We start from the raw sequence: 14,629 nt of genomic DNA on the forward strand, positions 1-14,629 counted from the left end.
AGCATCTCCCTCCTGGGGCCTAGCATCTCCCTCCTGGGGTTCAGCATCTCCCTCCTGGGGCCTAGCATCTCCCCCTTGGGGTCCAGCATCTCCCTCCTGGGGTCTAGCATCTCCCTCCTGGGGCCTAGCATCTCCCTCCTGGGGACCAGCATCTCCCTCCTGGGGTTCAGCATCTCCCTCCTAGGGACCAGCATCTCCCCCCTGGGATTCAGCATCTCCCTCCTGGGGCCTAGCATCTCCCTCCTGGCCTCCAGCATCTCCCTCCTGGGGTCCAGCATCTCCCCCCTGGGGTCCAGCTTCCACGTGGGGGAGGGAGAGGGGCTTTAACAGCTTCTTCTTGTTCTCCCAGCTGTGAAATCGACTAGTTCTCCCCATGGGCTTGCACAGCTGTACAACATCACCTTCTCTTCTGTGTTGTCAGGCAGACACATCAGGCTCCTTGACCCCTCCCACCTACAGAACTCACATCAGCTTCTTGACACAGAAGTCCCCATTCAAGCACTTTGTTATAAGGCCCCAGATGAACTGGAACACTTGGTGCCCACACTGCTGACCCAGGCACTGGAGGAAGTGTGACAGTTTAGGGAGGACGGTGAGTTCAGATCGTGATACACACAAACCTGTGACCTGAGCTTCAGAAAGAGCAGATCCAACCAAACTCCCCCCCACCCCCATCTCCAAGATGGAGCGACTCATGCATGCACTGGTATTTCCTCTCACTGAGGACTTTTCCAGTGGGGCTACTTTGTGAGACATACTTATGTCATCATACCAGACAAACAGCTACAGAACTGTGTGGGGTAATCTTTCTCACTGTCTGAGGGAGATGCTGGGCCCCAGGAGGAGGTGCTACATTCATCCATTCATTCACTGTCTGCTAGGCCTGGCCCGTGCTCCCGTGAGACAGTTGGGGTCTTGCCTCCTCAAGCAGCAACTGTTATCTTCTTCTTTAGAAGCTTCTACTAAAAGTGACCTCAGTTTGGGCTTCTAGAACATACACAACCATGTCCCTCAGGCCCTTTCCTCCTCGATAAGAGAAATCTGTCACCTAGAGGTCCCCGTTTCTCATGGCCTGAAAGCAAGAGGCCATCAGGACAGCCACTGGGGGTAGCGAGGGCTGACATATGTCTCACAGAGTGTCTGAGGTCCTGACAGTATCTATAATACCTCAGAGAGTACCCAAGGACCCAAGCCAGCAGCACTACATCCTGAGAGAAAAAAAAAACCACCCCAAGACCTCAGAGGGGACCAAAAACTTCAAACACCAGATATAAGAAGGACACTCATGTCTAAGAAGGCACCCCAAACCCAAGAGTAGCATCAGATCCTGGGAAGCCCCTTAGCGCTCCGAGAGAGCCCAAAATCTTCAAGAGAGCACCCCTCTCATGAAGGGACTGGAGCCTGGCAGTGGCCATCCAAAGTCTGTCTGAAAGAACTGGCTTCTAGGGTGTCAGTATTCCACACATAGAAGGACAAGCTCCCCACTGTCCACTAGACTCAGGACCTGGAGCCCTGTGCCAAGTAGAAGTCATAAAAGGGAAGGGATCGATCAGTTCAACGTGGGCAACAGCAGCACAGCACAGTGAAGGCACGGTGTCTCCAGGAAACAGACGAAGCCCAGTCAACAGCGCTGTCATCAAGAGTTGCTTTCAGAGCAGACCTTCCCAGGCTGTGCCTGAGCAGCAGCTGGTCCAGGGGAGCCCTGGGGCAGGTCACAAACTACAAGCCACTGCCATCAGAAGAGCGCAGGCCCAACGCTCTCAGGAGACTACAGGACCTGGCCCTGAGGATGACTGAACTCCATGGCTAAGTACTGACATACTTAGAAAGGCAGATGGCTCCATGAGGAGCTGCCCAACAGGGAGTGTTCACACACAGTGCCTGCCTACCTAGAGGAAACCCACCTGCCCTGGTTTCTCCCTTGTCAAACACCTGCATCAACACATTTCACTCCTTCTTGGAAGCCATGGCCTAACCTTCCTTGGCATGTTGGGATGCACATGGCTTGTTGGAGCTGAGGGACAGTCGTGGTCTAGTCTCTCTCCAGGTGACACTGAAATCGTGGTGGAGAGCCTGCTGGCGGTGGCAGATTTGGGGTCCATTGCTAATGGACGCCTCAGCTGGCTCAGGTATACGAAACAAGCAGCAGGCCTTCCTGCTTCAGTCTTCTTCCTGGTTCAGTCTTCCGCCAGCTCCCACTCTCCCTAACGAAAGGTGTGACCGGGTAGGGATGTTACTCAGTTGACAGAGTGAGTGCCGATCATGCGCAGGGCCCCAGAGTCCATCTCCGACATCTCGGAAACCATATACAACACTATGTACTATCAATGTCTGCACTCAGGAGGTGAAGGTAGAAGGGCCAGAAGTTCAAGTTCACCATGGCAAAACTGAGGTGGTTGTTCCATGAGACCTTGTCCAGGAAAAAGGAAAGAAAATGAGGTGCCAACCAAAAACCCACAGGCCTAGAAACATGCTACACAGACGGCGCTCAGGGCGCTCGGGGTCCTGTGGGTCATGGTTGAACTGGCCTACGCAGAAGGAAGAACAAGGAAAGCCTACAGCAGAAGAGACCAGGAAACACTCCCTACAGACACACAGAGGTCTGTGCAGGACGGGGAGGGAGAAGAGTACAGGCCTCCTGAAGGGTGCCCAGGAAGGAGAGGTAGTGCCTGGCCACCCATAAGTTTTGCAAGAACAGTGTCAGGACAGTCTGCAAACTGGGTTCCTCTAATGTCTCTCCAATAGTTCATGTCTATTTTCTATTTGTGATGGTGCAACGCTATTGATGAAAAAAAAAACAACAAAAAGCAAAACAAAACAACAACAACAAAAACCAGGATTCTCCAGCTGATTTTCAAAGTGAAAATTTGGTCCCAAAGCTGACTCAATTCCCCCATCCCCACAGTGGCTTAGGTGGCCCTGGTACCCCTAATAACAGCCGACTAGTGGTGGCTCACACCCTGAAGCCCCCAGAAGGCAGATATACAAAGCTTCGAGCATCACGGCCCCTTTAGACAGAGACTGATCAGGGTGTGGGGCTTTTTGTGTCATGTTTCCCTCACATGGACCCCTGTCAGGTTTGGGGACGTAAGTACAGAAACAGGCTATTCCGGATCCAGTTACACACAACCAAGTCTGCTCATTTTCTTTACCCCATGTCACATCCATGAATAGTGTTAGTTGGGCATAAATAAAAATTCGGATGCTCAAACTACGTCATGCCAATATGGACAAGCAACTAGTCAAGTTGCCAGGGACAGGCTGGGACGTAGGGTACTGAGTTCTAGGGTGGATGCCAACTGGGAGTCACAGTGACGGTCTGACTGTCTGGAAGAATTCGCAGACCACCATGCTTTCCTACCCCTTAAGTAAGACACAGGAGGCCACGGACACCAAATGAACACTAAGACAATCCACTCAAAGAAAATTCAGAGAAACAAGCTGGGAAACGAAAGCTGCACACCAGCCATTGCGACCGCACAAATAAACTCTGTGGGTGAGAAAAAGTCTGGAAGGATGGAGTCTTTGAGGGCTGGGACCATCTAGGACCCTGCGAACCAAACTCACCGACCTGGTTGATAATGAGGACTCATTAAATGTTTGCAAAATGCGTAAAGAAACCAACAAGCAACACAGATGTCCAAACAAGTAGGATGGCCTGTGGTGGAGGGGCACTACAGCTGCGACCGGCTTCTCTATTTTACACCTTCTTTGTGTGCTTAAATTAAACCTATACGTAAGTTTCTCCATATGCACAGATTTATTCATCTGTTTATATGTTCCTTCAGTGCACTGACCATATGCCAAGCAAGCGCCCAAGGAATGATTATAATATACAGATCCCTATCTACAGACATCTTACAGACCAAGGGATCCAGACACACACACACAGAAGTAACCCCGATATCAGGTGTGGAAGCGCTCTAGGGACAATGAGGCAGAGAAGGGCCTAGAGACAAGTCTCCAGAGAAACAGCAGAGAGAGGAGGAAGAACGTGTGGGGGAAGGCGTGAGAAATGAGCCGAGGTCCGTGTGCGGAGTGAGCGTGGGCTGCCCGTGAGCAGACGGTGAGGTTGGGTATGAAGAGCGAGCCAAAGACTGGCATAAGAAGTGGGCATCACATGGGTGCGAGGGCATAAGGGGTCGGGTGTGAGGAAAGAGATGACACATGGGAAAGAAACATGTACGAAGCTAGATGTGAAAGGCACGGTGAGATCCATGTGAGGCATGAGGTGAGGGTGAGGAAAGGTGTGAGAGACAAGTGTGAGGGAAGGATGAAGCCGTGGAGTGAAGAGTGTATGAGGCGAGATGTGATGAGTAAGGTGAGGAGAGCAGAAAGAGTGAATGCTGAGGCACAGGTGCTGATGGAGCCAAGGTCTGTGTGAGGGCTGAGGTGCAGTGTGGTGATAGAGGCAAGGGCTGAGGCGCAGGTGCTGATGAAGCCAAGGGCTGTGTGAGGGCTGGTGATGGCTGGTATGAAGGGTGCATGTCAAGGTCGAGTGAGATTAAGTGTGAAGGAAAGTGAGAGATGATGTGAGGCTGGGGAGATGACATATGGGAGATGTGAAAAACAGCTGTGCAGGTGTGAGGAGAGTCTGTGAGGTTGAGTGAGAGCAGTGTGTGAGGTAAGAGTCAAGTAGTGAGGTGAGACGGGCAAGGAGCTAATGTGGGGCATAAGGGATGAGGGAAACCAGCATGAAAAGTGAAGCAAGGGGAGGTCCAAGGGGAGGGGGGGAATGCAGAGGGGGTGAGCCTGGCGTGACAGGAAAGCATAAGGAGAGAGTAGGGTGGGGTGTGAGGGTCATGTGAGAGGCAAGGTTAAGTGGAATGAAAAGCAAGCCAGAGATATGTGGGGTGCTTTGAACGAGAATGGCCCCTACAGGCACATGTTTTAAGGGCTTGGTCCCCAGTTAGTAGAACTGCTTGGGAAGGATTAGGTGGTATGTTGGAGAAGGTACGTCACTGGGGGTGAGCTTTGAGGTTCAAAGAGCCCACACCAGGCCCATTCTCAGTTCCCTCCCCCTTTCTCTCTTTGCCCACAACCTCTGGATAAAATATAGGCTCCCAGGCACTGCTCCAGTGCCATGCCTGCCCAGTGCCATGCTTCCTGCCACGGTGATAATGGACTAACCCTCTGAAACTGTAAATCGACCCCCAATTAAATGCTCGCCTTGAGCATGGTGTCTCCTCACAGCAATACAACAGTGACGAAGACAAGGTTTGACACAATAGTGGCAAGGTTTGAAGACTACAGAGTGTGAGGTTGAGTAAGACAAGTGTGAAGTCACATGTGGGGCCTCAGGGAAGATGGGCACAGGGGATGAGGTAAAATGGGTTTGTCCATGGCGAGGAGCAAGAGAAGGTGGGCATGTAGGAATGGGTCAGGTGGGGCATGAGGGTGAGGACAGGATGGAAAGGGCGAAGCGTGGTGGAGGAAGGTGGGTCTTGTGTGAGAGTTAGGGTGAAGTGGTGGTAATGGTTGGCATGAGATAGGTAACAGGGTGAAGAATGAGAAATAAGGGTGTGGTCAGATGTGGTGATGAAGCAAGGTTCTGTTCCTCCTCCAGTTCTACTGACACGCTCCCAATTGAGACTCTGGCTCAAAGGCCCAGGGCTCCCCATCTGTCCAGGCTCAGTGTCCTCTTGACTTCAGTAGTATTATCTTTTGCATCCCTGTGACTTGTTCATCTCAACCAATATGGACCTCAGACAGCACAGAGGGAGTCAGTCACTTCCTACCTTGAACAATGTAGGTCAGGCAGCAGTGGCCCCCACTGTCCATCTGTAGTGGGTGAACTCTGGTACCACACCATTCCTGTTCTCCTACTTTGGATAATCTTGGATTCAAGGAAGTACCACAATAGTGGCCACCCTTTGGTCTGGTCTGTCACCTAGACTCCTCACACAACTACCGTCTGGGGAGACTACCTTCTTGAAGCCATGGGGAAAACGAGGCTCAGAGAAGTAAGGGGTTGACGTGAACTTCAAACATGTCTGACTGGCCTTAAACCCTCCCACCAGTCTTTTCATATCCCTACCACTATGCTGGAGTCAGGGATGAGTGCGGCCTAGGGATAGTGAAGAAGGAAGGTTTGCAGCCCCGTGGTACCTGGGAAGGAGCTCTTGAAATCCCTCTAGGGACATTTCGGGACACACTGCATGGTAGCCTTGAGGTAATGCTCAAAAGGTCCTGATCAATGTGTTCTGGATATGAGATTCCAGTGTTACGGTTGTCTGCACACCAGGTCATTATCTGCACATCGTTCTGCATTATTAGGTCAAAAGGACGATTCAAGAGGCTACAACCATCAGGCCAGGCCACACCAGCAAGCCTCCAACTTGGTCCCATCAAGAGTGACTCAGAGCCATAAGGTTGTGTCCAGGAAGGCTTCAAATTAAATGCTAATCTCCTCCTAGTCATGAGGGCAGCTTGTAAAAGGAAGAAAATGCCCATTTAAGTACCTACCATTTGAAGTACCTACCTATGATGGAGTCCCTTCGGAAAACATCTCTATCAAAAATGTAAAAGGACAGGTGGCGGAAGCTCCGAGGGATTTCACAGTAAAAGTCCTCTCCGTAAAAGGGGCTAGACAAACAGACAAGATGCACATGGTTAGAGTGCACGCGGCTGAGTCCCCCGGAAGGCTGACACGCCCAGGGGATCGACTTGAACAAATCAGAGAGCTCAATGCAAGGGCTGGGGGCGGGGGTGCCGGAGCACACTGATCGGAGCACACAATCTCTAGCACATGGGTCTGCACGTAACACCAACCCCACCCAAGACTGTTACAGCAGCCTGACTGTAGCTGAGAGTTAGGGGTGGTACTCAGAGGGGCATCAAAAGGAAAGCTCACACTGATGTTCAGACAAGCTCCTTTCCCCCACAAACCTGCCTGTCCTCGGTTCCTGTACGGGGGACCCAGCCCCATAGCTGACTCCCACTGTTCTCAAGGCTCATTAGCCCCCTCGTGAGTCACCCCACAGCTGTGGCAGCCCTGCAAATGGAAACTTAAAAATAAACCGACGTTCTAATTAAAGGGGCAGAAAGCCAGAGGGCTTTGTCACTAAACAAACTTCCCATTGTTCTGGGCTAGGAAAAACTTGCTCACAACACTAGGAAGAAGGCACCAGACATGGAGAACTGCTTAGGAAACCCAGCGATGACTTCAGCATACACATGCACGCGTGCACGTGCGCGCGCGCACACACACACATACACACACACACACACACACACACACACACACACACACACCTAACTTGACATCAAATGTGATTCCAAATCCATGCTCGGCCGTGGCTGAGCTCCAACATGGGAAGGGTGACTGTTCTAGAGGGTACCAAAGCAGCAGAGAAGGAGGCAGGAGAGCACACGCAGGGAGGACCATTGGCATCCCCGTACCTACCACCTGCTACCACCTGCATACAAGATGAACTCAAAACACATTGCACACCAAACCTAATGGCTAGAACTACAAGCTTCTCCCAAGTCCATGGGGACAAAGCTGTGACTTGGAGCTAAGCTAGGTAGAGGTTTCTTAGCTATGATATCAGAAACAAGACTGCTTTTAAACACTTGGTTAACTCAGACCATCAAAATGTAAAGCTTAATTTCAGATGCCGTGCTAGGGCTGGACAGATGGCACCAGGTTTAGAAGTTCCTGTTGTTCTCCCAGAGGGTCAGCTCTCGGTAGCTACACTGGGCAGCTCACGAGTGTGGAGCAGAGACTGAAGGAAAAGCCATCCTGAGACTGCCTGCCTCACCTGGCGATCCATCCCGTATACAGCCACCAAACCCAGATGCTATTGTGGAAGCCGGGAAGTGCTTGCTGCTGGAGCTCTGCCAGAGGCAGATGCTCAAAGGCAACCACTGCACTGAACTCGGGGGTCCCCAATGGAGGAGTTGGAGATGGGACTGAAGGAGCTGAGGGGATTTGCAGTCTCATGGAGAGAACAATGGTGTCAACAGACCAGACCCCCCCCCCCAAAGCTCCCAGGGACTGAACCACCAACCAAAGAAGACACATGGAGGGACCCATGGCTCTGGCCGGATATGTGGCAGAGGATAGCCTTGTTGGTCATCAGTGGGAGGAGAGGCCCTTGGGCCTGAGGGTATTCGATGCCCCAGTGTAGGGGAATGCCAGGGTGGGAAGACAGGAGTGGGTGGGTAGGTGAACACCCTCATAGAGGCAGGGGGAGGTGGGATGGGATAGGAGGGTTCCAAAGGGGAGGCCTGGAAAGGGGAAAACATTTGACATAAATAAAGAAAAATATCCGATAAAAATAAAATACATAAGAGAGTAGAAATGAGAGCCTACAGAAGAAAATATCTGTAACTCGGTTGTTGGATGACAGGCTTGTATCCACAATAGGTACGCTGCATGTCACTTAAGCCAAATGGCCAAGAAACATACAAAAAGTGCCAAGCGCCATTAGCTGTTATGATCTGAATGTGTGATGTCTCTCCACCGGTGCTTGTGTTTGAACACTTGATTCCCAGTTGGCAGGAGGGGCTACTTTGAGACTATTTCCTAGCTAGCAAAAGTGGGTTCCTGAAGGCAGGCCTTGGAGTGATGCCTCTTTTTAGTTGTGGACTGGGCTCCCTGTTTCTTGATCTGCAGAACGGTGAGAAACCATAGTGAGAAACAGCAGCGACCGCTTCTATCTGTATTCTGTCACAGAGACTGACCAACCGTGGTGGGAATATGCAAATTAAAGCAGGAGGTGCAGGCGAACCTTCCAGCCTGGCCTCTGGGTGCGATAGCATTACTCAGTGCAGGAGCCTGGGCTCTGAGGCGCTCAGCACACCTGCCTTCTCAGGCCAGGGCTGGGGACACACACCTCCATTTCTAAGTAGCACTATAGAATAACCTGCCAGGAAGTTACATAAGAAACCGCCTCTTTGCGATGAAAACAAAATCCTCAAAGTGAAAAATCTAAGAGACTGACGTTGCTCTGAGTGTTTCGGGTAGCGAGAAGTATTAGAGACAACAAGCGATATCATTGTATGGTAGCAGGGTGCCGGAGTACTTCCGGCCAGAGGTTCTTAGGTTAAAAAACGCTTTATAAGGAAATTGTACTCAGCCCCACATTCATGTGAGCCTTTGGTTCTCCTGTGTGTGCCAGACACAAATACAAGGAAGCAAGGCCCTGTGTGAATCTCCACTCCTTAGCCTCCGTGCTCATGAGACTTAACTCTTGGAACCACTGGAGAAGGAACCTCCAGGTCAGGAGGCCAAGTGTGCTCTCGTGCACTCGCGTGTGTGTATGGGTGTGTGTGTGTTTGCCTAAGTGAGAGCAATCCTATGTGTGTACCTCTGGGTGTAGTGTGTATGCACATGCCTGTGGGTGCAGGTGTGTGGGGGGGTGTTACACCAACGGACATGTGCTTGTGGAAACAGATGTGTGCAGACACGTATGAGTACATGTGACTATGTATGTATGCACGTGTGCCTTCTTACATGTGACTACGTACTTGTACTCTGGGTGCTGCTGGGTGTCTACCTACATGCATCTATGAGCCCATGAAGTACATGCAGGAGCCACAGACTTGAATGTCTCCCCACAATGCACTGCCCTTGTAGTGTGGAGTGAGGCCTGTCTGCCTCCACGCGAAGCCACAGATGCTGGAAAATGATGGGATTTAAAAAAAAAAAAAACAAAAAAAAAACAAGACACCTCTTTATTTCTGTCTATGAACGTTCCGAGATGTGTCACTGTGGAAATGGCCCATGTTTCATAGGCTTAGGTCCAATAACAGAAAAACTATCATCCATCCAGAAACTCAAAGAATGGCGCAGAGTAAGAACAAGCCCAGACAGTAACTTGGTCACCCACTAGAAAACCTTAACAGCCACAAGAGCTACTACACGGCTTCGTTTAACATTCGTCTGTCTGTCTTGTTTTAAGTATGAAGTGGCTCCTCTGCATACACCCCAGGGCTTGCTGCTGAAGTGACTATTTGGGTTAAGACTCTTGAATATCCAATCTCCAGATCATCAGACATTTCTGTCCCTTCTAGGAAGCCTGTGGGGAGGACCTTTGAGAACCAGGCTCCAGAGCCCGGCCTGCAGTGCAATCTTGGTCACAGCAAATCTTGTCACATGTAGGGTCCCGCTGTGACCCACCTCCGGAGAGCTTCAGAAGACCTGCCACTTAGCTTCCCGTTACAAGAGCAAGCCTCCGAGATGGCCAGTTTACAAAGAGAAAGGGGTTATTTTGGCTGAGAGTTTTGCAGATTCCAGTCCATGATTGTTTGGCCCGTTGTCCTAGGGTGATGTGAGTCACATCATAGCAGGGGCATGTGACAGAGCAAACATTTACTTCATGTCAGGAAAGCAAAAGGGAGAAACAGAAAAGAACTGGGGTCTCACTGCTCACACTGAGCTGCTCACACTGGGCTGCTCAGACTGGACTGCTCACACTGGGTTGCTCACACTGAGCTGCTCACACTGGGCTGCTCACACTGGACTGCTCACACTGGGCTGCTCACACGGGGCTGCTCACACTGGGCTGTTCAACATTGGGCTGTTCACACTGGGCTGCTCACACGGGGCTGTTCACACTGGGATGTTCACACTGGGCTGTTCACACTGGGCTGCTCACACTGAGCTGTTCAAAACTGAGCTGTTCACACAGAGCTGCTCACCATGCGACTGCTCTCACTGACCTGTTCACACTGGGCTGCTCAAAACTGAGCTGCTCACACTGGGCTGCTCACACTAAGCTGCTCACACTGGGCTGTTAACATGGGGCTGTTCACACTGGGCTGATCACACTGAGCTGCTCAAACTAGGCTACTCAACATTGGGTTGTTCATACTGGACTGCTCACACGGGGCTGCTCACACTGGGCTTCTCACACTGGGCTATTCACACGGGGCTGCTCAACACTGGGCTGTTCACACTGGGCTATTCACACTAGGCTGCTCAACACTGAGCTGCTCATACTGGGCTGTTTACACTAGGATGCTCACACTGGGCTGTTCAACACTGAGCTGCTCACATGGGGCTGCTCACACTGAGCTGCTCACGCTGGGCTGTTCACACTGGGCTGCTCAAAACTGAGCTGCTCACGCTGGGCTGCTCACACTAGGCTGCTCACACTGGACTGCTCACACTAGGCTGCTCAACATTGGGCTGCTTACACGGGGCTGCTCACACGGGGCTGCTCACACGGGCCTGCTCACACTGGGCTGTTCACACTGGACTGCTCAACACTGGGCTGTTCACATTGGACTGCTCAACACTGGGCTGCTCACACTGGGCTGCTCAACACTGGACTGTTTACAGTGGGCTGTTCACACTAGGCTGCTCAACACTGAGCTGTTCACACTGGGCTGTTCACACTGGGCTGTTCACATTGGGCTGCTGCTCAAAACTGAGCTGCTCACACTGGGATGCTCACACTGAGCTGCTCACACTGGGCTGCTCATACTGAGCTGCTCACACTGAGCTGCTCACACTGGGCTGTTCACACGGGGCTGCTGACACTGGCCTGCTCACATTGGGCTGTTCACACTGGGCTGCTCACACTGGGTTACTCAATACTGGGATGCTCACACTGAGATACTCATACTGGGCTGATCAACACTGGGCACTGGGCATGCCTGCAATGACCTAAGGACGCCCAGTAGGCCCAGTACAGCTGACAGTGAGCATTGTGTCTCACATCTTTCTGTAATTCTTTTCTAGTAAGGTCAATCATCACAAATGTTTTTCTTCTCTTATTTCATGCAATGTGTTTTTAGTTTGGTTGGGATTTTGATTGTTTGTATGGGACAGGGTCTTACAATGTAGCCCAGGTTGGCCTGGAGCTCACTGTGTAGCCACAGATCGGGGCTTGAATTCACAGTGATCCTCCTGCCTTAGTTTTCTGAGCACTAGGATTATAGGTGTGTGCTGCCATGCTTGGTGTTCTCCTATTCTGTATAACTTGTAAAGTGATATTTACTTCCTGTGAGGTGGGACACTGGGAGGTGAGGGAAGGATTTTGCTAACCAAGGGACCTACTGTGTGCAGGCTAATTCTTATGAAACTGAATCAAAAAGTAAAGAGAGAGAGAGAGAGAGAGAGAGAGAGAGAGAGAGAGAGAGAGAGAGAGAGAATGAGAATATGTAAGTCCATATCTGAGGGGAATGGAGCCCACAGAGAACGGAGAGGTATCCGTGCTGCAGAGCCGGAGGGAGGGGCTCTTTGCCGAGTGGCTGCCCACGGAGCTTTGAGGTTTGAGCCCTGCTGAAGGGAAGAGGCCAAGGGAGGCTGGCCTGGCAGAGCTGCTGTTTGCTTCCACAGGAGGCAAGGGTTTCAGAGAGAGACAGGTCCCACACCCTGAATACAGTACATTCGGCTGTCTTTCTTTAAAGACAGTTTGGGCTGGGTTTTGCTTTAACATTTATTTTTTGTATGTGCATGTATATGTATATGTGCATGTGTATGTGCATGTATATGTACACGTGTATGTGCATATATGTGTATGTACATGTATATATACATATGTGTGTGTACATGTTTATGTACATGTATATGTGCATATATGTGCATGTGTATGTACATGTGTATATGTGTCACGGTGAGCATGTGGAGATTAACGGACAACCTGGAGTCAGTCTTCTCCTGCACCATGTGGGTCCCAGGAGTCAGACTTAGGTCATCGGGCTTGGTGCTCAGCGCCTTTACTCCCTCCCTACTCGCAGTTCACTCGGGGCTCTAGACCCACGACTTCTTCGTGAAGAAGAAGAAAGGAAACCCAAACCAGCAAACCTCCCCACTCCTATCACCCTGCCCTGTGGTCTCAGCCCAGTGAGAACCCAGCAGGAGTGCCTTTCCCTGAACATGGAGGCCTGCAGAGCAATGGGGACCCCGATCTGTGGCTAACGAGCACCTTCAAGGCACAAGCAGATGCTGCAGACACGAAAGTTTCTCAGGTCCAAGGGACAGCAGGACGTGGGGGTCAGCGGGGCAAGTTACAGTGAGTTGCTCATTCCCTGGGGCGTGCATGGCAGAATTCCTGCTCATGCCTGGCCACTGGGGTAGGGCAATGAGGTAGATGAGACTCCAGGGCCGGTGAGTCAGCTCTTAGAAACACAGTGCCCACAGTGATATCTAGCCATGGTATTGCTGTGAGCATTACCAAGTAGACCCAGGCCCTGAGCCACATCTAATCGTTAGGACTGCTACAACCCAGTATTGCTATCCACACGCCAGATGGGAAATATAAACGAGGGAGCGTAAATGGGAAAATAAATAGAAATATAAATGGGAAACACAAATGCAGCCAACTGCCCACCTCCTTTGCACCCCAGCCTGGCAATGTATCCACAAACTGGACTCTCGGCCACTCTCTTGTGCAACAATCAACTTGAGATTTCCAAAGCATCTGGATTGAGTGTCCCTGGAACTCCATGTACTGGAGACTCATTCCTATTATGAAGCATTAGGAGGAATGTAATCCAACTACGGTGTTTAGACGCGGGGCCTTTGGCTCTGATCAGGAATAGATAGAGAAGGCTGGGCATTGTGACTTTTGCCTGTAATCCCTGCTACTTGGGGGGTTGTCGGTATCAGGCCAACCTGGGCTCACAGCAAGGCCCTGATAAAAGGTTGGAAGGTGGGGAGGGAGGAAGAGAGGGAGGAAGGGAGGGAGGGAGGGAGGGAGGAAGGAAGGAAGGAAGGAAGGAAGGAAGGAAGGAAGGAAGGAAGGAAGGAAGGAAGGAAAATTAGATAAGGCCACAATCGAGCCCTGGCTAGAGGCACAGACTACACGCATGGCTTCCCACATATACACCAAGCACCAGTTGTCCCACCATGACACCTCTGCTGCCTGGGGACACTATCCACTCTTTACAGTCCATCCCAGGTAGGTCAGATAGTCTGTAAGAACAATGGACATGCTGCTGCCACCAAGTCTCAAGTGGTTCCAGTTGTTTCATGTAGAATTCAGTTCCTGGCTCCTCAATAGCCACATGTAATCTGTGGTCACCAGACTCAACAGAGAATGTAGAAGCAATGGGCACACAGGAGAGCCCACTGCCTTGTCCCTTCAGGTGAGCACCTGAGAAAACTCTCAGGCTCGTCTGTGGTGAAGCAGGAAACGGAGGCTGGCTTGGGCTACTGGTGGGATGAACTGTGCTTTAGACGTGGCCCAGCACCACAACCCTGCCTCTGCTCCAGAAACAGAGAGCCAGAGGACATGAGCTTACCAGCTATAAATCCTGCAGTCAGTCTCCTGTCACAGAGAGCGGCCCTCCATTCTTTGGTCTTTGCCGAAGGCAGTGTGAGACCTGTCCCAGTGCTCTCCTCAGAGACTGTGGGACTTCTCTGAGACAAACACAGAGGCCTCTGCATGTAGCATGGCACAGTCACAGTCACTGGGCACAAGAAAGGTGGCCCAGCCACACCCGCTCTGGCTCAGAGGCAGGTCACAGTGTGGGCAGCAGGGACTCCAGGCTGAATGATAGGAACTGGAGTCAAACTGGGCCAGATGCGACCCTCTCTTCAAAGTCAGCACTTAGCCAGGAAAGCATTTGGGGGTGTGTGTGACAAACTGATTCACGATATGCAAATTTATGGACAAATTTTTAGAATTTCCCATATTTCACTCATTTATATACTCTGAATTTGGGGGTGCTT

General features: G+C 51.2%; 1 protein-coding gene across 2 annotated transcripts in view; it reads right to left on the minus strand.

The window, feature by feature from the left end:
• The window catches only part of Rasa3 (RAS p21 protein activator 3), a 117,010-nt gene that overhangs the window by 44,419 nt on the left and 57,962 nt on the right, over positions 1-14,629 (minus strand). For both annotated transcript variants that reach the window (XM_021218794.1, XM_029531755.1), the window contains exon 3: positions 6,482-6,585. In XM_021218794.1, coding sequence (XP_021074453.1) covers positions 6,482-6,585 — 104 coding nt within the window. The remainder of the gene's footprint in view (positions 1-6,481; positions 6,586-14,629) is intronic.

This window comes from Mus pahari, chromosome 19 (genome assembly GCF_900095145.1).
Source record: "Mus pahari chromosome 19, PAHARI_EIJ_v1.1, whole genome shotgun sequence".
Lineage (NCBI taxonomy): Eukaryota > Metazoa > Chordata > Mammalia > Rodentia > Muridae > Mus > Mus pahari.